This window comes from Physeter macrocephalus, chromosome 2, assembly GCF_002837175.3.
Source record: "Physeter macrocephalus isolate SW-GA chromosome 2, ASM283717v5, whole genome shotgun sequence".
Classification (NCBI taxonomy): Eukaryota; Metazoa; Chordata; class Mammalia; order Artiodactyla; family Physeteridae; genus Physeter; species Physeter macrocephalus.
Window position 1 is genome coordinate 3,808,112 of NC_041215.1, and position 22,176 is coordinate 3,830,287.

Below are 22,176 nucleotides of genomic sequence, written 5' to 3' on the forward strand. Positions count from 1 at the left end.
ACATCCAGAATGAGGGACGACCACGTGTGAACACAGAGAGAAGGTGGCCAGCTGTGAGCCAAGGAGAGAGGCCTCAGGAAAAGCCAAACCTGCTGACACCTTGATCTTGGACATCCAGCCTACAGAACATGAGAAAATACATCTCTGTTGTTTAAACCACCCGGTCTTTTGTGATGGCAGCCTGAGCAAACTAAGAAACAGCAATACCGCAGCAGGCTCTGTGCACAGGAGAGCTGATTAACGATGACAACCACCTGATGAGATGGGGATTGTCATCCCATTGCACAGACGTAGAACCAAGCCTCAGGAGAGCTGAGGAACTCGCAGAGGGTCACGCAGAAAGTCAGTGGTGGAGGCGGGAGTCAAAGGCAGCCTGGTGGGCTCCAGAGCCTGAGCCTTTACTACCCAGCCCTGCCCTGGAAAGCGGACCCTGCCTGGGGGGCAGCCGTGCCTGAGGTGAGAAAGCGCTAGGGGCCGAGGGCTGTGGTATGGTTCTGCTGTTGCACTCTGCCACCCAGATCAGAGAGAAAGGCAGCCACAGACCCAGTGTAGGAGCAGAGGCTGGCCTCTGGGGCTGCAGTCCTGGGTTCTGGCTCCATCTGCCTCAACAGCCCTGGGTAAGCCACAGGCCTGAGATGCCACATCACAAAACAGAGAGGATGGTAAGAACAGTAATGCCTACTTGTGGGGTTTCCATGATGACCACATAAGCTAATGTGTGCAACAGCACTTGGTAAAGGCTGAAAAGAAAATGTTACCTATTAGTATTAAATTACAGGGGAGAGTACTGAGAACGCAGCAGGCATGTGGCAGGCATACACTTAACACGTCCCACTGGAGCTTCTCCATGAAAGAGTACTGATAAATGGAAGCCCTTTATGTGCTGGTGACCAGCATCTTATCAACACTTGGTAGCTCTGGTAATGACTGAAGGTGATTCTGGGCATTCAAGTCATTGTCGGCACATCCGTGAATTCGACAACTCTAAGACTAAGTATGTACGTGAGCAAATGAAAATAGAACAATAATCAAAATGAAATCTATCAATGAGGATTTGCTAAGCTTACACTCTACTATGTACTATGGCAGAAGCTCTCAACATTTGTGTTCTTAATTGTGATGTATTGGAGTTTTCATTTACTAGAGAGAAGCTAAGAGCTATTACGAATACAGTCAGTCATACCTCATTTAAAAATTTTTTAAAAATTAATTAATTAATTAATTTCTGGCTGCGTTGGGTCTTCGTTGCTGCACGAGGGTTTTCTCTAGTTGCAGCGAGCAGGGGCTACCCTTCGTCGTGGTGCGTGGGCTTTTCATTGCGGTGGCTTCTCTTGTTGTGGAGCATGGGCTCTAGGTACGTGGGCTTCAGTAGTTGTGTCACGTGGGCTCAGTAGTTGTGGCGCACAGGCTCAGTTGCTCCACGGCTCGTGGGATCTTCCCGGACCAGGGCTCGAACCTGTGTCCCCTGCATTGGCAGGTGGATTCTTAACCACTGCACCACCAGGGAAGTCCCCAGTCAAACCTCATTTTATTGTGCTTCACTTTATTGCGCTTTGCAGATACTGCGTTGTTTTTTTAAAAAAATTGCTCATTTTCACAATATTTCAAACTTTTTCATTGTTATTATATGTGTAATGGTGATCTGTGGTCAGTGATCTTTGATGTTACTATTGCAAAAAGATTACGACTTGCTGAAGGCTCAGATGATGGTTTACATTTTTTAGCAATTACGTATTTTTAAATTAAGGTCTGTACTTTCTAAAAAAATAAATTTATTTATTTTGTTTATCTTTGGCTATGTTGGGTCTTCGTTGCTGTGCGCAGGCTTTCTCTAGTTGTGGCTTTCTCTAGTTTCTCTACTCTTCAGTGAGGTGCTCAGACTTCTCATTGTGGTGGCTTCTTCCGTTGCGGAGCACAGGCTCCAGGCGCGCAAACTTCAGTAGTTGTGGCACATGGGCTGTGCCACAGGGAAGCCCGGTCTGCACATTTTTTTAGACATAACGCTATTGCACACTTAATAGATTACAGTATAATGTAAACACAACTTTTATAGGCACTGGGAAACCAAAACATTCATGTGACTTGCTTTATTGTGATACTGGCTTTATAGTGGTGGTCTGGAACTGAACCTGCAATATCTCCAAGGTTGGCCTGTAAACGCACATGTAAAATCACAAGAATGGAGAAAGAAAATAGCCTGGGCTTTAAAACCAGAGAGATTTGGGATCAAATCCCAGCTCCACCACTTACCAGCTATGTAACCTTGGACATTTACCTAACCTCTCTTTGTCTCAGATACATCTGTAAAATGGGCTGGGGACTTCCCTGGTGGTGCAGTGGTTAAGAATCGCCTGTCAATGCAGGGGACATGGGTTTGAGCCCTGGTCCGGGAAGATCCCACATGCCGCGGAGCCACAGATCCACTAAGCCCGTGTGCCACAACTACTGAGCCCGCGTGCCTAGAGCCCGTGCTCCACAACAAGAGAAGCCACCGCAATGAGAAGCCTGTGCACCACAATGAAGAGCAGCCCCTGCTCGCCGCAACTAAAGAAAGCCCGCGCGCAGCAACAAAGACCCAATGCAGCCAAAAATGAACAAATAAATAAATTTTAAAAAATAAATAAAAATAAAATGGGCTGAATGTATCAACCTCTTGGGACTTCTGTGAAGATCAGTTATGAAGGATGTAAGGTACTCGGCACAGATAAGTGTCTGTATCGACATTTAAAAAAAAATAAAATGGGCTCAATGTATTGACCTCTTGGGACTTGTTTGAAGATTAGTTATGAAGGACGTAAGGTACTCGGCACAGATAAGTGTCTGTATCATCATTAGTAAAACATGTTTTGAAGATACATAGACCAAGCAAGGAACTAAGGTATTCCTTGTAGCTCCACTGCTAGAATACTGTGGTTCCATTAATGAATTCTGAACACTAAGATGATGTTGAATTGAACCAGGAAGCAAAACTGGAGAAGAAAACAAAGGATACAGCGTTTATCATAAGAACTCTTCGTTAAACCAAAAACTGTAGGGTCAACTATTTCTCACTCAAGTCCTTCAAGTCATCACTAGCAGAACCTATGCTGACATCACAGAACAATAATAAAGCAGAGAAGTTTCAAGGATGGGTTACATCTGTGCTTCCTGGAAAAGAATGCTGGGTATGTGAGCTATTTATTGGCTCAGCTTTAGCAAAAACAGACAGAATAAAAGCCAGAAACGACACAGGGGAATGGTTCTGGTTGAAGTGCGGGTACAGCCTTGGAGGGAGACTCCCCAGCACCTCCAGAAGACCACAGGGATCCATTTACTCCCTACTGCACACAGAGTCAGCCCTCAGCTTCAGTGCATTGTCCGGAACACCCTGAGCTGCCCTAGGTGGATTTCGGAAGGCTCTGAGCCAGGGAGTGCTGGTGTGTATCGGCAAATGCCCTGTTTGCCAGCACGCTCAAACAATGGTGTGTGTTTGTACAAAATGCTGGAAACTCATTGTCTTAAAGGAGAAGGTTTTATCATGTTTTTCAGTGCTCTTGGGAAAAAACAAACAAAAAAACTTTTATAATACACAAGCCAGACTTCTGGTTTCAAGATGGGGGATGGAATGAACAGCGGTTTCCCCTTAATGCAATAAAGCCAGGAAACAAATGAATATCAATACAAAGCCAAGCGCAGAAAGAGGAAGGGGAACAGTTAGTGGACCAGGAATTGTGAGGAATCACTGATGGGCAGAAGCTGCAACGGAGGGGCTGTGGCCCAGGACTGATGCAGGGGGTTTTGTTGCAAAAGGTAGTAGCAGTGTGAGGCCTGCCAGAATTTGAGGGGGTACAATCTGAGACTAGGAAGCCCAGGGGCAAGTGACAGGGGATTAACTGGGATACCACGGCAGAAGCAGCAAGGCTGGTTGACCCCTCTATGCCCTTTATTCCATTCCTGTAGGGTAGGTGGTATGAAAGGGGTGATTGCTCACGAGTGGAACAGTGAAAGAATGAGCTTGGGTCAGAGACAAGACACTGCTCAGTGACTGGCTCAGAAGTCCCCGATCTGGCACTGAAGCCAGTGGAAGTCAACCAGCCCCTTGTGTACACTCCCCAACTGGGCTGTCTGACTGCTGCCTCTTCTTGTACTGCCCAAGACAAGTCCTAACACCATGAAAAGAACTGAAATAAATACCAACAGCACTGCAAAGGATTTACAACCGAGGAGAGAGATCATGAACAATAACATATTTAATATCCTTAGACAGATATAGAAGGGCATTGACATCATGAAAGAACAGGCTATTATGAAACAAGAACACGTAACTATTAAAAAGAATCAATAAGTCCTCTTGGAAATAAAAATGATAGTTGTTGAAATAAAATAAGAAACAGACTGAACTGTTAAAGAGCAAATTAATGGACTAAAAGATGAAGCAGAATGCTCTAGGAATGCAGTACAAAGGGATGAAGGTGGAAAATATGCAAGAAACATTAAGAGACATGGGAAATAGAGGCAGAAGCTCCCATACTGTTTCATAACCATTCCAAAAGGAAAGAATAAAAAGAGTGAAGAGAGTCATTATTTAAAGAAGTAAAAGTGATGGACTTCCCTGGAGGTCCAGTGGTTAAGACTCCATGCTTCCACTGCACAGGGCAAGGGTTTGATCCCTGATTGGGGAACTAAGATCCTGCATGCCATGTGGCGGGGCTCCCCTACCCCCTGCCAAAAAAAAAGAAGTAAAAGTGGGAGAATTTCTAGGAAGATCTCCTGAGTCCTTAGATTGAAAAGACCCACCACATGCTGAGCAGGATATAAAAATAAAGAAACATACCTAGACATGCTTTAGTGAAACGTCGGCATTTTAAAGACAGTGAGGAGCTCCTGAGAAAATCAGAGAAATGACGGCGAATGAAAAAGAGAACAAGGACCAGGTGGATAGTAGCTGCTTCCTAGCAACACTAGACGCAGGAAGAGAATGGGACAATCTATTCAAAGTGCCAAAGGAAGATGACTGGAATTCAAAACTCCATCACTGAAGAACGAGGGGAGAATAATAGTCATTTTTCATAACATCAAGAAAGCATTATGTACACAAATGAGGGCCTGCCCTTAGTTAAGGATTGAGATGTATGGTCCCATAGAAGCTAATGGAAGGGTAGGGAAGGGACACCAGTGTGAACCCGGGGAGGCTTCCCAGAGGAGGCAGGGATTTGAAGAATGAGGTGGATTTTGATACGCCAAGTTCAGTTCTAAGAATGGCCTGGAGAGCCTTCTATAAGAAAGCAGGTAGTGGACTAGGAGCTGGGTTAAAGGAAGGTTAAAGGCAGAGAGAGCAAGAGAGGTGGGGAAGGGCCAGCTGAACCAGTGAGGTTCAGAGGAAAGCAGTGGAAATAAGGCTGAATAGCCATGGGAGGAAGAACAGCCCTTGATGTGGAAAGATGTTAAGAGACAGGCATATGTTTCATGTCAGAATAACATACATGTTTTAAACAGCAAAATAGGGGAACTGGGCACAGAATTATCTTGACGCACAAGCAAGATGCCTTGTGAGTTCTCTCTGTGGATTTGAAGTTAGTAAGAACAGATAGGGAGGAAAAAAAAAAAGGAGCAGATAAAAAGCCTTTTAGAGCCTTGGAGGTATTTCCACCGTCCCCTCAGTTTCTCTGTGAGGATTGGGATTTGCATTTTAAAAAATTAGTTTGACAGGATTCAACCCAGGTTCTTTAAACACCCCTGCAGACAGCCCTCCTGCTGTCTGCATGGATTAAAGGACACTTGGCTTGAGGAGAACTTTCTAGAGAGGCTTGGGCAGAATCAGTGGTGGTGAGACCCAGGATGCACCTTAGGGAAGTCACCTCCTCCCGGGCTCACTGGGCAGCTGCCCTGGGACTCGAGGGGGAGGGGGTGGGGCAGGAGGTGTCAGAGCGGGAGGGAAAATGGCGGGGTTCTTTGGAGGCCTAGAGAAGTGACTAAAGACCCTTAGGACACGTGCCACACTTATGCACTGGCTCAGTAATCATTTGTTCACTCTTTATTTCCTTCGTTCATTCAAACATTCATTCATAAAGGAATGGCTCTCTGAGCACCTACTGTGGATCAGCCCCAAGGCCAGGGTTAGGGACGAGAATGAAGAAGAAAACACTCCCTGGTTTTCTGGGTGTTAGCAGGAGGCTAGTGGGGAGATGGATTTTCATTGATTCAACAACATTTATTGCAAATCTATCACGTGCCAGGCACTGTGCTAGCTGTGGGGATACAGAAGTAAAAAACAGATATGGTCTCCATCCTCCTGAGATCCCCAAATACTGGGCAGATAAACAGCAGGATGTCAATAGCCCTGGTTCTAATCTGGAGACAGACATGGGTTCAAATCCTGACTCTACCACCTTTTGGCTGTGTGACCTTGGACAGCACCTTTTTTCTGAGCCACAGCTTCCTCCTCTGAAAAATGGGGATTGTAATAGTCCTGCCTCACAAGAGTAAATGATGATACGATTAGGCGAGATATGGCATGTGAGGTGCTTAGTGCAGTGGCCGGCACCTAACTGCTATCCCATTACTTATGGGCTTTCCTGGAAACATGGGAAACACCTTCAAGCTCTAACCCCATGAGAAAGAAAAGAGAAATGGGAGGGGAGAAAGGATTTATGATGGCCTTTATGCAGGGAATGGAGTAGACAAGCAAAGAAGTGGGAAGTAAAGGGGAGAGGAGAGGCAATCAAGGAAGGAGGAGGTGATAAAAAGAGGCCAATCTATAGACACAGGAAATAGATCAGTGGTTGCCTAGGGCTGGGGCAGGGGCACTGAGAGGGATTGAGGGGATGTGGGGAGGGACTGCTAATGTGTACAGGGTTTCTTATTTGGGTGATGAAATGTTCTAGCGTTGATGGTGGTGATGGTTGCACAACTCTGTAATTAAACTAAAAACCACTGAATTTTACACCTTAAATCACTGAATCGTATGGTATGTGAATTATATCTCAATAAAGCTGCTTCTAAAAAAAAAAAGAATACAGAAATAGGAGATGGTGCCTAGAATCAAAAATCACAAGTAGTACAAGCTTTTGTACAGCAAAGGGAACCACAAACAAAACGAAAAGACAACCCATGGACTGAAAAAAATTATTGGCAAACGATATGACCGACATGGGCTTAATTTCCAAAATATACAAACAGCTCATATAACTCAACAACAAAAAACCAAACAACCCAATTGAAAAATGGGCAGAAGATGTAAACAGACATTTCTCCAAAGAAGACGTACAGATGGCCAACAGGCACATGAAAAGATGCTCAACATGGCTAATTATTAGAGAAATGCAAATCAAAATTACAATGAGGTATCACCTCACATGGGTCAGAATGGTCATCGTTAAAAAATCTACAAATAAATGCTGGAGAGGGTGTGGAGAAAAGGGAATCCTCCTACACTGTTGGTAGGAATGTGAGTTGGTGCAGCCACTATGGAGCATGGTATGGAGGTTCCTCAAAAGACTAAAAATAGAGTTGCCATATGAGAATGGCATATATGCGGGCAGAACTCTAATTCAAAAAGATACATGCACCCCAATGTTCACTGCAGCACTATTTACAATAGCCAAGACATGGAAACAACCTAAGTGTCCACTGACAGATGAATGGATAAAAGTGTGGTGTGTATACACACACACACACACACACACACACTGGAATACTAGTCAGCCAGAAAAAAGAATGAAATAATGCCATTTGCAGCAACATGAATGGACCCAGAGATTATCATCCTAAGTGAAGTAAGTCAGAAAGAGAAAGATAAACATCATATGATATCACTTATATGTGGAATCTAAAATATGACACAAATGAACTTATCTATGAAACAGAAACAGACTCATAGATAGACAGAATAGACTTGTGGTTGCCAAGGGGGAGGTAGGTGGGGAGGGACAGACTGGGAATTTGAGATCAGCAGATGCAAACTATTATATACAGGATGGATAAACAACAACGTCCTACTGTATAGTACAGGCAATGATATTCAATATCCTGGGATAAACCATGATGGAAAAGAATATGAAAAAGAATGCATATATATGTATAACTGAATCACTTTGCTGTAGAGCGGAGATTAACACAACACTGTAAATCAACTATACTTCAAACAAATAAATTAAAAAAAAAAAAAAAGAATCACAGGTAGACAAAGGGAGACCACGTCCACTCACCTCGACCTTCAGGCCCGCCTGGAAGCTGATGCCATCAGGGATGGTGGTCTGGAATTCAGCAATGGTGTAATATTCTTCCTCCACTTGGGGTGGGATGGGAGGCTTGGGCAGACCTCGAGGCTGGTACAATTAAACACAGTGTTAAATCCACTATAAGTCCATTCCCATGGCGCTGAATGGGAGGCGCTAAGGGATTGGGGCACACAATCACCCTCAAGGGGGCTGGCGGACCCATTTGGACTCTAGGACAAAAGAAAGGGGACCACTCAGATCATCGTCTTCCAGATAGGTCACTGGTCTTTCAGCTTTAGGGCAATGAGGAAAAACAGGGGACATTTGCCTATAATCATGAAAATTTGGGGCAAGACAATATTCTCTGAACTTAAGAGGCAACAAGGGTTGTGAAATGAACACAGGTTTGCAAGTCAGACCCATTGGTGTGACTTTGGGCAAATCCCTTCCCCTCCTGGAGGCCTCAGTTTTATCTCCTGTAGAATGTGGGTAATAACAGGATCTACCTGGTGGGGTCACGGAGAGCATTCAATGAGTTCATGCAGTGAAACACTGGCATACTGCCTGGCACCCAAAAGGTGCTCAATAAATGGCAGACATTAAAAAAAGAAAGCCCATTTTCAAAGTATTGCTTACAGAGTTAAAAATGGAGTATGAAAGTAAAATATCAGAATGGCACCACAAGCAAAACGTGTGCCTTATCCCATTTTGGTTTCAAGTTACGTTATTCAAGAAGACTTATCTAAGATAAAGCGGAGTGGGCTCAGGAAGCAGAAAGTACATCCTGAGACCTAATTGTCACAAAGCCATGGGCGAACTGTTTGATCTCCCTAGACCTCAGTCTTTCTACCTGTCAGTGGGATTAGCTTCACAAGGCTGCTGTGTGGGCAGGAAAGAGTGCATCCTTGGAGAAGGCGAGGTGAGTGTCGGGGGGCTAGTCTCAGGTCAGGGTCTGGCTCCCCAGTTGCAAGGGTCCACTTACTATGGTCATATCCCGGCGAGGAGGGGGTCTCTGTCTCATCTTGGGTGACCCTATAAAAAGACGACAGATAAAATTCCTGAGGTGGACACCACGAGAGATCTATTCTCTCCTGCAGGAGATTAGGCATCACATTCAGCACAGGCATCAGTGAGCGAATGCGACGCTTCCTGTGGGAGAGCCCAACTAGAAGGGGGACACTCAGACTGGGTTCAGGACTCTCCATCAACAAGGGGATGGTGCCCAGTCCTGGAGCGATGGAAAGCTTTCCAGCAAAGGCAACAAGTGCAGGCTTCAGAGTAACGCGGAGGTGGGAGGCTACAAGTTATGTGACTTTGAGCCGCATGGTCCTCTTCTGGAGAGGGGGTGATAATGCCTGCCTCCTGGAAGCAGTGGTGGAGATGAAAGTCAACAATACAGGTGAGGCTCTTGGCATGCGGCAAGCACGCGTTAATGGTACTGCCCCTGGCTTTGTGCTCTGGAACAAACCCAAATTAAACAATGCATAAACAGAGCCAAACAAACTTGGACTGAGGACTTCAGGGGTTTTTACTCTGGAGTTGGGCTGCCCCTGCTCTGGGTCTCAGGGTCAAGAAGAGGACGACTCAGCAGTGGTCCAAGGCTCCTGGCTAAGGGCAGAACATTGAGGAAGGCACCCCACATGTTGTCAGAGCTGGTTTAGCATGGGTCTACACAGAGGTGTAGTTCGGTAGTTGGCGTGTAGAGGAGACTGCTAAACTCTTAAATACCCATTTTTCCTGTCTTCTATTAGAAAAAAATCACAACAGAGTTTTAGCCAGACACTGGACTGCCTACATAAAGACTACATTTCCCAGACTCCCTTGCAGCTAGGTACTGCCATGTGACTAAGTTCTGGCCGATGGGATGCGAGAGAGTAACAAGTCTGTAGCTTCTGAGTCCAGTCTTCCACTTCTCCCTGCCTCATTTTCCTTAGCTGGACTGGTGGTGAGCCCTCCTGGACCAGGAGGATGAGGGCAACACAAGACAGATACAGCATAACAAGACTCGTGACTGGATAGAGTTGCCATGGCAGCTCTGGACATATACCTGACTGCTCGGTGAGAAAGAAATAAACATCTAAATTACTTGAGCCACTGTTATTGGGTGTATGTGTGTGATAGTAGTGCTCCGGGAGTCTTTGCTTGAGCATCTGAACGTATATATCCTAACAGAGACACGGGCTTTCAGATTTTCACCCGCTCCTCTAGGGTTAATGGGAATCCTCCTATGCTCTTGGCCATGATAGGTTCCTGCCATGGCATGTCAGTGTTTTCTCAGAGTGGCTGAGAACAATTGAGGGACTCAAGAAGTTCACTGACCATAAGAGTCACTTTAAACAGCTGGAGAAGCCCAGCGAGGGGCAAGTGACTGTATCCTTGCGGCTAGTTTTTAGTCCTTTCCCAACAGACAGATTCGTTCTGCCCTGTACAGGGTCACATGCTTGAGGCTGGCATCCTGGGTATGCAGCAGACAACAATAATGAACCTACTCTCGGGTGTGCTGGGAACATTAAATGGTAAAATAGATACAAGGAAGCTTTGAAAAGCAAGATGAGTAGAGAACTATCTTTGGAATAAACCCAACACAGGGTCCACTTTTTCTTCCCCCGGCTCAGAAATGAGGCCCTGCAGAGAGACCACTGGCACTTGAGTCAGAGGGACCTGGGTTCAAGTCCTGGCTCCACTGTTCACTAGCTGGGTGGCCTTGGACAAACCCCTTCATCTCTGTTTCCTAACCTGTAAAATAAAAGGAGTAGGTCCTTCAAAGGCTGTTACAAGGAGTCAGTGAGACTGATTATAAGATTCCTGGCACCTAGTAGGGGCTTGAGAAACAGGAGCTCTGGCGATACGAGACAGTGGAAAAAACATGGTTTGAGTAGGAAAGCCACAACTCTCCACTCAGGTTCTGCAACGTGCTGGCTGAATGATCTGGAACAAGTGACCTGGGGTTTGTGAGCTTGTTTTCTTATCTACAGGATGGCGGGCAGCAGGGCTGCCGTGAGGATGAGGGACAACATGTGAGGACCTCTGGGCACAGAGCCTGGCACGTAGTAGGTGCCCTGCTGCCGGGAGCTCGGGTTGGCATCACTTACTCTGCTTGACGTCACTGTCGGGTGCCGGGCGGCCTTCAAACCGGCCATCCCTCTGGTTGTTGAGCAGCTCCTTCTCCCGGCCCACCGAGTTCTGCTGCCGGGAGACACCGTCCAGCTCAAGGACGCCCGCGTGGGCGGGTGAGCCGGGGCCCAACTTTGGGGGTAAAGGCTCCCCGCTGCTCTTCTTTAGGTAGGAGGCTGGGGCCCAGCCCTCTTTGCCCTGGTACCTAGGAGGAGGGGGAAGGATACACGTCAGACTGCTCTGCCAGGCCCATGGGAAGAAGTTGCGCTCCTACTGTGAATACCACTTCGGGTCCCAGATGGCAGGAACGATGGACCATGACCTGCCCAGGGCCAGAGGCTGGCACTCTGCTTGCTGGCTCCTGATGAAGCCTAAGCCCTCACCTGGGCCTCCCCAGTCTGGCCTCTCCTTACCTCCCCAGCCTCAGCTCTCTCCTGGCAACCCCCATGTCCCGCCCACCCCACATAGCTTGCGCTCTCCCAAAAGTTCCACCGTCTCTCACCCCCCTGCCCCTGCCCTTAGAGACCCTCTGCCTGGAAAGCCCATTCTCTTTTGTGCTCCTCTTTCCCAGCTCTGCTTAATACCATATGCCCCCTCTCAAGCCTCTCCCGAGCCTCCCTCCACGGTGCCCCCACTATCTCCTGCACACCCCACAATCCCAGCACCTATAACACACAGTGACACTTGGTTGTGACGGTCCTGTCTCCCCACTTAGAACTCGAGCTCCTGGGGGCGAAGATCATGGATGATTCATCTCTGTGTGTGAGGGCCCTCGCTCCCAGTGAGTTGAGGGAAGAAAAAAGGGGACAAGTGGACAGATTGCCAGTGGACCTGGCAAGGGTGAGCAGACACAAAGCTCTGCTACAGTCACTGTCCCCGCAGAGTCATCACTACTGGGACAATGATGATAACGATAAGTGACACTTAGTGAGCACCTACTCCATGTCATTCCTGTTCCAAGCACTTTATAGCTATTGCTATAGTTCATCCATCCAACCTGGGGGTTGGCAAAAATAGATTCAGACCTAGAAAGCTGGCACCAGAGTCTGTGCTGCTTTGCTGCTTCTTCCCAGAAGCCCCAGCTCCCGGCACAAAGCCTGGCATAGGCAGGGTGGGCCTCCAGTCATATTGCTCAACAAGAAGATTAAACACGCGTTCAGATGAGAACGAAGCAGGTCGGGGGTTGGTTCCAGGGTTACCACAGGTCACTGAGCTTCGGAGTGACTGAGACCCTGACAGACCAGCTCACTGAATTCCAAAGGGAATTGAACGAATGTAACAATCATTTAATCCTCTGCACTATGGAACTCAGTTGAATAGCATGACCAGAGGGGTTGATTGGGACCAGAGGTGTGCTGGAGTCAGCTCACACCACTTGTGAGAGCCAGCTGTTCATATCTCTTCCCAACTCGGCATTTAGCGCCATCACAGTGGGAGCTTAAAATCTGCCACGGTGGGAGTATTTACACCAAGGAAATTGGCAAACACCACAACTCAAGAGCATTTTTCCCTGGAGAGCTGGCTGTTAAAATTGCCAGCACCCCACTGGTCTGAACCACAAAACAGGTGCCCACACCTTTGGGGACGACTCTAACAGACTGGAGATGATATACGGCAGGGTCACATCTCTCGTCAAGAATCACCTTAAGAACTAAATAGCACTGCATTTCAATAATTAAAAAAAAAAGTCCTTTATAACTAGAAGCAAACTTAAAAGGAGGCAGAAATCTGCAGTTTGGTTTCTATCACTCTTAAGATATCCTCTGAGAAGGACTAAATCTTGTGCTAATTGGAAAACGTCAGACTACACACAATCCAGGCATCAACTATGAGATAGTTCATCACTTGGGGGCACAAAGCCATAAGCAGAGAGGCAACACATGCAATGCTGAGTGGGCTTTGGAGTAGAAAGGTATGGGTTCAAAACCTGGCTCGGTCACTTTCTAGCTTCAGTCAAACCTTCTGATGACCGCGGCAACATCCACTGCAACCTCATGAGGGACCCTGAGCCCAGTCGAGCCACCTGAATTCCAGAGCCACTAAGTTTTGGGATAATTTGTTATACAGCAAGGTAACACATACACTCCAGATATGTGAGTTATCGTTGTCATTACTCCGGCTTCAAACCTCAGTTCTGAGGAAGTCTTCCTGACTCTCGGGCTGAGGAGCCCTCTTCTGTGCTCCAAAGTCCCGTGCAGCCCTCCTACACCCCACTCGCCTCCCTGCCCTGTACTTGTGTCTGAGTCTGTCTTCTATGCCTGTGGGTGTGAACTACTGTCTCTTTCTCACTGTTGACTCACCAGCTTTCAGTAAAGACCTTGGCCCAAAATAGATTTTGGTGTAGGTTTGCTGAATGAATGAAGGGTCACACACTCAGCCCCATGTGAGTGGTCCCAATGTCCTGCCTCATGTCTGGCCTCACATCAAGGCACAGACACCAGGTGGCAGGGACCTCAGGCTTCTTCTCTTGCCCTAATTTCCTGAGGTTGCACCCTGCCCGCCCAGGTAACCAAGGAGGGAGTTCCCCGGACTTTCATAACTAAAACTGGGAAAGTCCCAAGCAGAGCAGGACCACCTTACCTACCTATCAGTTTTCAATTCCATCACACAGGTGAAAGAGCTGTGACAAAGTGTTTGGAAAGCCGGTCTCCACTGGACTCTGAGAGATGACGGCAAATGATCAGCTTTAGGACGGGCTACTGTCCCTGTGGTGTTAAGCATCCTGTTGCTCTCAGAGCAGGGCTGGAGTGGCAAGTCACTCACACAGGGCAGCTTCAGTCTCCACTTACTCATTACGAGACACATCTGGAGGTGGAGACCAGTCTTGCTCAGTTGGGTTACTGCTATCCGTGGTTCAGTGTGTTTAGAGACGGTTTTGCTTATTATGGATTTTTAGAGAAGGATATGGGTAGGGCAGGAAGCCAAACAACACAGAGGAGAAGCGTCCTTTTATAGCTCAGGCTGAAACCTCACCTCCTCTGCAACTGCTTACAGATATCTGTGCAGCTGGAGCCTATAGGACCTGAAACCCACCCAGCTGCAGAGGGTACCTGATCTTCCACCAGCCTTCCAGGTTTTTCTGGATGACCTCCACCACAGCTCCTCTCTCCAGGTTCATTTCATCTTGGTCACGAGCTGTGTATGGGTAGATGACTGTGTACTTCTCCTCTGCGGGGACAAACAGATGTTGGGGTAAGTCAAGGACACAATAAGCCCCGGGACGTTGATGGCCAAGGCTGTGATCTGAGAGATGCCCTCGTACGGAGGGATTTCCTCCAAAGACTTCTGTGCACCACCTCTGTTCCCACCCCCACCCCCGCCCCCGGCCCCCAATAAGCGACCCTCACTGAGCCCTGGATGACCCTGTGCAAGCAACAGGACACAGGACAAACGGCAGGTCAGTTCCTCTGAAATCCCTCAGCATCATACATCTGGACTCACCTTCCTCAAATCTGTGCCTCAAGGTCACCTTCCTTGACCTTGCCTTATGTAATACCCAGACCCATGGCACCCTCATCCCCCTTACCCAGGTTTATTTTCCCCCCTTACCAGGAATTACCTTCTAACATACCAGATAATTTACTTATATTACGTTCCATGTCTGTTTCCCCCACTAGAGTAAGCTCCAGGAAGGCAGGGGTTTGAGTCTGTCTTGTTCATTCCTCTCTCTAGCACTGGGCACGGTACTGGGAATATTTAGGAACTATTTAGTAAAACAGTCAATGTTTAGTAAATGAACAAGTCATGAAGGGCCTGGTGGGAGTCACCTTGCTCATGCTGCAGCAGGGGCAGGGCGGATGTTAAACCCTCTGCGGCTCCTCTGCAGTTCTTAGTGGTGGAGGGTCAGGGACAAGCTGGATCTGGCAGCATATGGTTTGGGGTGGAATCACTACCAGGGAGGAGACAGCTAGCAATGCTCATTACCTAGCTGGTAGCTGATCTCCATTTTTCATTGTTTTTAAGCCCCTGGATCCAACCACGCCTGAAGCTTCAATTTTATTTTTTAAAATTAATTTTTTTAACTGAGATATAATCGACTTATGGGTGTACCACATAATGATTTGAGATCTATATCATGAAATGACTGCCTGCTTCTGTTTTCATTAACACCACTGGGGTGCCTTCCATCCCACTCTCAGTGGTTCCCTGCTCCTACCCCCAAAGCCAAGAGAGCTGCCTCGGGCTGTGTCCCTCCCACAGCAGGACCATACCCCCGACCCCCTGCAGGGTCCCGCTAGCAGGGTTGTTGATTTGCCACACTCAGGCAGGGCCCTCCAGAGAGCAAGAGCATAGCTCCCATCCCCAACACTGTCAGCAGTGACTGCTGAGACAGATAACAGATGAGTGTCCCAGGGGAGCCAGTGAGGATAGGAGCGGGCTTTCCTGTTTTGGTTACATTGCAGCCCGCAGGGAGGGCCTGAGCCAGCTGTGGGCTGACGTTGATGGTTAGTGTGTCCAGGCTGCCTCTCTCTCTCTCACTCTCGCTGGGAAAACACCACAGGCTGTCTGTGGCCTTCCCAGCTGGTGCAGAGGGAGACAGAAAACACACAGGGCGTTTATTTATTTATTGATCTAGCCCCCTGACCTGCTCTGTGGGGGCTGAGCTGACTCAAGCTGCACACATCCTGTATACAGTGCAGTCAGCTGTTCTCCTCACTCACAGATGCAGGCTGGGGTGTGGGTGCTGTAAAGGGTGCTGGGGGCAACTCAACCCCGCGGATGCACAGATGTTTTGTCTGGCCAGGTGAGAAGTGGGCACTGCCTGGGTCCCAGACTAGGTACTGTCAGTACTACAGGCCCTGGACTCCTGGGGATTCTCTAGCAACCAGAGACCCTCTCTGGGCTCCGTAGGATGCTCAGGGTTCCCTAACAAAGGGAAGTGGGAGACCTTGTAGACTGTGTGGTGGGTAACACTGCCTGCTTACCAGCCATCTGGTAGCACTGCCAGCCTCCAGCCACATGTTTGGGTGAGGCTGACCTCGCCACCACCCAGAGGAATGGGGAGGGTGCATCACGCTGGCCTGGCCAAAGCGACTGGCCACCGTGATTAGTTCAGGGATGGCATATGACCCAATTGGGTCAGTTGGAACCAACTGATTGTGTTGAAGGAGAAGCATTTTCTTTGGTGGGTGCCCCTGAAGGGTGCCTGGAACTACTGTCACCATGAGACAATGGTTCCAGCAAGGTGGAGAACGGGAGCTGAAGGTGGCGAGAATAAGCCTCAGGGGCCAAGGACAGGTAGAAAGGGAATGTTGCCTGCCATGCCAGTAAACAAAGAATGCTGCCTGCCATCAAGCCATGAGCCACTGCAGTCACCCCCAACAGTGCACCCTGAGGGGAATTTGGGATGGATAAAAACAGGAAGCATTCTGTGCTCTGGATACTGGCCTTAGATAGTTAAGATGCATATCTAAGGAATAATTTCAATGAGACCAGATTCTTGCATCTTTCCATTCATAGAAAAGCACTAAAATCATTAACTTAAGATATCTGGGGCTTCCCTGGTGGCGCAGTGGCTAAGAATCCGCCTGCCAATGCAGGGGACACGGGTTCGAGCCCTCACGAGCCACAACTACTGAAGCCCGCATGCCTAGAGCCTGTGCTCTGCAACAAGAGAAGCCACTGCAATGAGAAGCCCACGCACCGCAACGAACAGTAGCCCCAGCTCGCTGCAACTAGAGAAAGCCCGTGCACAGCAACGAAGGCCCAATGCAGCCAAAAATAAAAACAAGTAAAATAAATAAATTTATATTAAAAGAAAAGATATGTTTTTTTGTGATTAGCAGTAATCTTTTGATGTTAGACTACATGTTTTGTTTTGTTTTGTTTTTCCAGCCAAAAACTCCTATGTTTCCTGGTTCCTCCCTTACCTCTTTGGAGCAGTTCCTCAGAGCTATCTGAGAGGCTGTCTCCCAGGCTAGAGTCCTCAGTGAGGTGCCTGTATAAAACTTAACTCACATCTTCTAGGATGGGCATTTTTCTTCAGTTGGCAGACATTTTCAAGCTCCTGGATCCAGCCATGCTAGAAGCTGACCCTACCCTAGGGTTTTCAGTGACATGAGTCAATACACTTCCCTTTTGCTTAAGCTGGTTTGACGTGGGTTTCTTTTCCCTGGCCACTCAAATGCACCTGATGAAGGGAACAGGTCACTGGCTCAGCATTACAGGGGCCCCCAGGCATCATTTTTTACCCTGGGAAACTTTAGGGCCCCAGGCTGACAAACACCCTAATCTCCCTCCTCCCAAACCTACATGCCAACACACACGGTACAGACCAGATCACCGTTTCTCACATGCAACAGGCACGGGCAGTCCCAGAGCATGCAGATGCAGGGACCCAGTTCCGAATACCAGGCGGGGAGGAAAACTCTGAGGTAGGCACCTTGACGCCAGCTGATGGCATACAGGTCCCCCAGAGTCCGGCGGCGGCCCATGGGCTGGGGCGGAGACCAGTATCTCCATGAGACTGGATGGGCAGCATGTGGAGGCGAAGGGCACAAGGCAGAGGTAAGAAGAAAGCAGTTCCAGTGTCTTGAGGCAAAGGCGGCACCAAGCACGCGCTCCCACTTAGGAGCAATTATTTCTGTGTCTATGCCACGCCCCAGGTGTCTCAGAAGGACCAAATTCCTGAGTACTAACCTTGAACTTGAGTGAAGAGCCACCCAATAGACACAATGCTATTCCTAGCATGATTATAAAGAGGCACTAAGAGAAGCCCTCATGGCAGGAGGAAGAAATGTACAAACCCTTAGGAAAATGTGGTCTCTCTCCCATCTTCTAGCTGTGTGACCCCGGGCAAGTGTCTCTACTTTCTGAGCTTCTTTTCTCATCTGTAAAATGGGGACAATAATCAGTCCCTTACAGAGACATGCCCCGTGGTAGGCATCATTAACTGTCTAAGGGAGCGATAGTTTCCACGCAGCACACGACTACCCCTTAATCTGAGTTGATTTTTGTACTTTCTCCTCATTAGCGCCGCCCCTAGACCCTGGTGGGCCCCACAAACGCAGAGCAAAACAAAAGGCATTTTACTCTGCGGGTGCTGGCTGTGATAAAACTAAATGCAAACCACATACGCATTTTTTTTTTTTTTTTTGCTAACCTTTGAGCATAGAAATATCCCTTCTCCTTACCCTCTTTTCTGTTAAATACATACTCAAGTGGTTTTGTGTTTTCTAAACTGTCAACTAAAAGCCCCAAATATTCAACCTTAGGTAAGGCATAGCTCTATGATAATAACTGTTCCTAGTTATTCATTGTTTTAGGTTCTTTGCCAAGTGCTTTGCATGTGGGATCTCATTTAATTAAAAAAAAAAATCCCATGACGCAGATACCATCGTTTCCATTTTTAGAGGAAGTGGCTGAAGCATAGAAAGGTTAAGTTGCTGGCCCAAGACCACTCAGCCAGTAAGTGGTACAAATTCAAATTCGGTGGTGAGAGTCAAATTCAGGTCTGACTCCAAAACCCTCCTGTTTATTAGCTAAAGTGAACTCATACTCTAGATTTAGGAACGCTCCTGGGGGGAAAAGGGAGTTGGCTGGGCCTTAAGGTTTCTGACACAGCGGGAACCACTCTTTAGGATACCTGTAGGGAAAGTTCTCTGGGAAACAGAAGTGTGTGTGGGTGAGTGGGGAGGGTCAGCTCTGATCCTGACACCCAGTCAGGGCCATTAAACCAACACAGAAAGCAGACAAAGCAGACGTCTTTTTGGATGGCTTCAGATGTCTTGTAAATGAGCTTGGAGCAGCCCCAGCACCTTGGCCAGCAGAATAATTCAAGGGACGAAGAGTGAGCTGTTGACAGTGATCTGGCTGGGCCCCACTGAGGTCCCATGGAGGTATCAGGGCCCCAGCTCCAGCCAGGCTCACCTGGGTTGGCTCCCCAAGGCCCCTGAGAAAGGGCGGGCTTGCTCTGCCCCAACCCCAGGGCCTGGCTTCATGTCCACAGGCTCTAGGGCCTGAGCTTGTGAGCCACTGAGGCTGGGAGGCAGAGGCTGAAGGGAAGGGATTGGGTGCCGCCGGCCCTCACGATCTCCCCAGTGAGCCCAAGGCCCCGGCTGCTTCCTACCTTCTTCAGGCTGTAGGGAAAACTCATCCTGCACACCATCCTGTCCTTCGAGGCAGGTTGCAGGGACCCAGCCTTGCTCTTCAGCGGTGCTGACGAACCACCAACCTGGGAAATGAGAGTGCAGACTGATATTAGTTGGGTGAGGTGTGAGGGCCGGGCGTCAGAATATAATATTAGATTCAGCCGCTACAGGAGCCAACGCTCAGCGTAAGGCTCAAAAGTCACCATGTTATTAGTAGAACACAACTACCCATGTTAGCTGACTGCTAACTGCTAGAGACAGGCTAACAGGAAACCTGCTCTTGAGCCTGGGACGGGGCTGTGGAGGGGAGTCGGGGATGGGGGTGGGGAGAAAGGCTGTCCTAAAGGATGAGAGTAAAGAACGTAGCTCCCTTCGCTAAGGTGTGCAAGGCGATAATCATTTTACTTGCATTATCTTATATCATCTTCACATTATCATCCCTACTGCACAGACGAGGAAACTGCGGCTCCAAGAGGCAAGACTCGTGCAAGTTCACACGGCTTACGGCCGAGCTGCGACTTGCACCCAGGGCTCTCTGATACTGAAACTACTGCCCTAATAACTTATCTGAGACACTGATTTTGCATCTGTTCATGTCAAGGTAAATCTGGCTGCAGATATAACAGTTTGAGAGGCCGTTCACGGAGACTCAGGCCCTCCCATTGTATTTTATTTTAATTTTTTTTTTTTTTTTGCGGCGCGCGGGCCTCTCACTGCTGTGGCCTCTCCTGTTGCAGAGCACAGGCTCCGGACGCGCAGGCTCAGCAGCCATGGCTCACGGGCCCAGCCTCTCCACGGCATGTGGGATCTTCCCGGACCAGGGCATGAACCCGTGTCCCCTGCATTGGCAGGCGGACTCTCAACCACTGCGCCACCAGGGAAGCCAGCCCTCCCTTTTAGAGAAAGGGCTCTCATGGAGCCTGTGGTAGGCAGAATAACAATGCACACGGCAAAGAGTTTGAATTAAGGTCGTAGATGGGATTAAGGTTGCTAATCAGCTGAACTCCCAAATAGGAGGTTATCTTGGCTTATCTGGGTGGGCCCAGTTTAATCACAAGGCAGGCAGAAGAAAGGTCAGGGGGAGATGTGGCTAAGGAAGAAAGGTACAGAGAGGGGCAACACTGCTGGCTCTGAAGGTGGAGGAAGGCGTCATGAGCCAAGGGACATGGCTGGCCTCTAGAGAATGGAAAAGGCAAAGAAGCAGATGCTACCCAGGCCTGCAGAAGGGAACACAGCCCCAGCAGTGCCTTTATTTTCGTCCACTGGGGCCCATTTTGGGCTTCTAACCTCTAGAACCATATGATGATAAATTTGTGTTGGTGTAAGTCACTGAATTTGTGGTAATTCGTTATAGCAGCCACAGGAAGTTAATACAGGGCCCAGCTGGCTCTGCACAGCATAAATGGAAAAATAGGATCTGCTCTCCAAGATCACAAACCTCCAGGCTCCGGAGACCCCAAAGGAGAAGAGAAGGAAGGGGCAGACTCTGGACTAGCTTACTGGTCTTACAGGGAGGGCTTTGCTTTTGAGCTCCCTGAAGTAGAAGCCACCTTCTGCTTTACTCGACTGGGTGCACCTTTTAAAATACACGTTTTGGTGGCTGGGAAGTGTGTGTGTGTGTGTGTGTGTGTGTGTGTGTGTGTGTGTGTGTGTGTGAACGAATGGGGTTGATAAACCTGTGGAAAACCAGAAATCAGAAATATGCCATATATGCCTTCCTAAGGACTCCTATTTGTAGGTATCCGTGCGGGGTTAAGGAACGTGTCACAACAGCAATGACAGCAAAGATGCGCCAGACTGTCTCAGTGCTTCACATCTACTACTGACTGGCTGAGTCCTTACAGCAGCCTGTGAGCTGCATTCTATTACTGCCCCATTTTACAGATGGAGAAGCTAAGCTCAGAGAGGGGCAGTGACTTGACCAAGGTCACAAAGAAAGTGGCAGAGCTGGGATTCGACCCAGGCCATCATGCTTCACAGCCTCAGCTCTTAACTACTGGAACAAATGCCTCATGCATTGCTGCAGGGAGAGTAAATTGGTATGGCCACAGTTTGGAAGCAGGTCATTTGTCTGTATCTTAACATTTAAAGTATGCGTATCTTATGGTCCAGCAGTCTTCTGCGTATCTAACCTAAAGAAACACTCACCAATGTGCACACAGATATACTGTTCATACTAAAGGAAGATATGGCTTATAGTATGCCATATTTTCAAATAGTATGCAAATGTTAAAAGAACAAGAGCTAAATGTTGACTGAAGAAAAAGCATGTTGCAGGTCAAAATGTATAGAATGATACACCACTGGGCTTAAAAAACCTACAAAATTATATATAGACACATGAAATATGATGTGTATGTATGTGTGTACATACAGTTATATATATGTACGCATGTGCACATATACGTATACACACATGTGTACAAATGTGTACACTGTGTACATACATATATACCTGTATAGAGCTTTTTTTTCAAAAAAAATAAATTTCTTTCTTTATTTATTTATGGACGCGCTGGGTCTTCATTGCTGCGCACGGGCTTCCTCTAGTTGCGATGAGTGGGGTCTACCCTTTGTTGCGGCGTGCGGGCTTCTCATTGCGGTGGCTTCTCGTTGCAGAGCACGGGCTCTAGGTGTGTGGGCTTCAGTAGTTGCAGCACGCGGGCTCAGTAGTTGTGGCACAAGGGCTTAGTTGCTCTGCGGCATGTGGGATCTTCCCAGACCAGGGCTCGAACCCGTGTCCCCTGCATTGGCAGGCGGATTCTTAACCACTG

The 22,176-nt window shown here is 48.1% G+C and overlaps 1 protein-coding gene across 1 annotated transcript in view; it reads right to left on the bottom strand.

Moving 5' to 3' along the window:
- SH3PXD2B (SH3 and PX domains 2B) overlaps positions 1-22,176 on the bottom strand; it is a 74,973-nt gene that overhangs the window by 7,585 nt on the left and 45,212 nt on the right. The window contains exons 7-10 of the mRNA XM_028497489.1: positions 14,363-14,480; positions 11,291-11,517; positions 9,181-9,230; positions 8,187-8,306 (exon numbers count right to left, since the gene is read on the bottom strand). Coding sequence (XP_028353290.1) covers positions 8,187-8,306; positions 9,181-9,230; positions 11,291-11,517; positions 14,363-14,480 — 515 coding nt within the window. The remainder of the gene's footprint in view (positions 1-8,186; positions 8,307-9,180; positions 9,231-11,290; positions 11,518-14,362; positions 14,481-22,176) is intronic.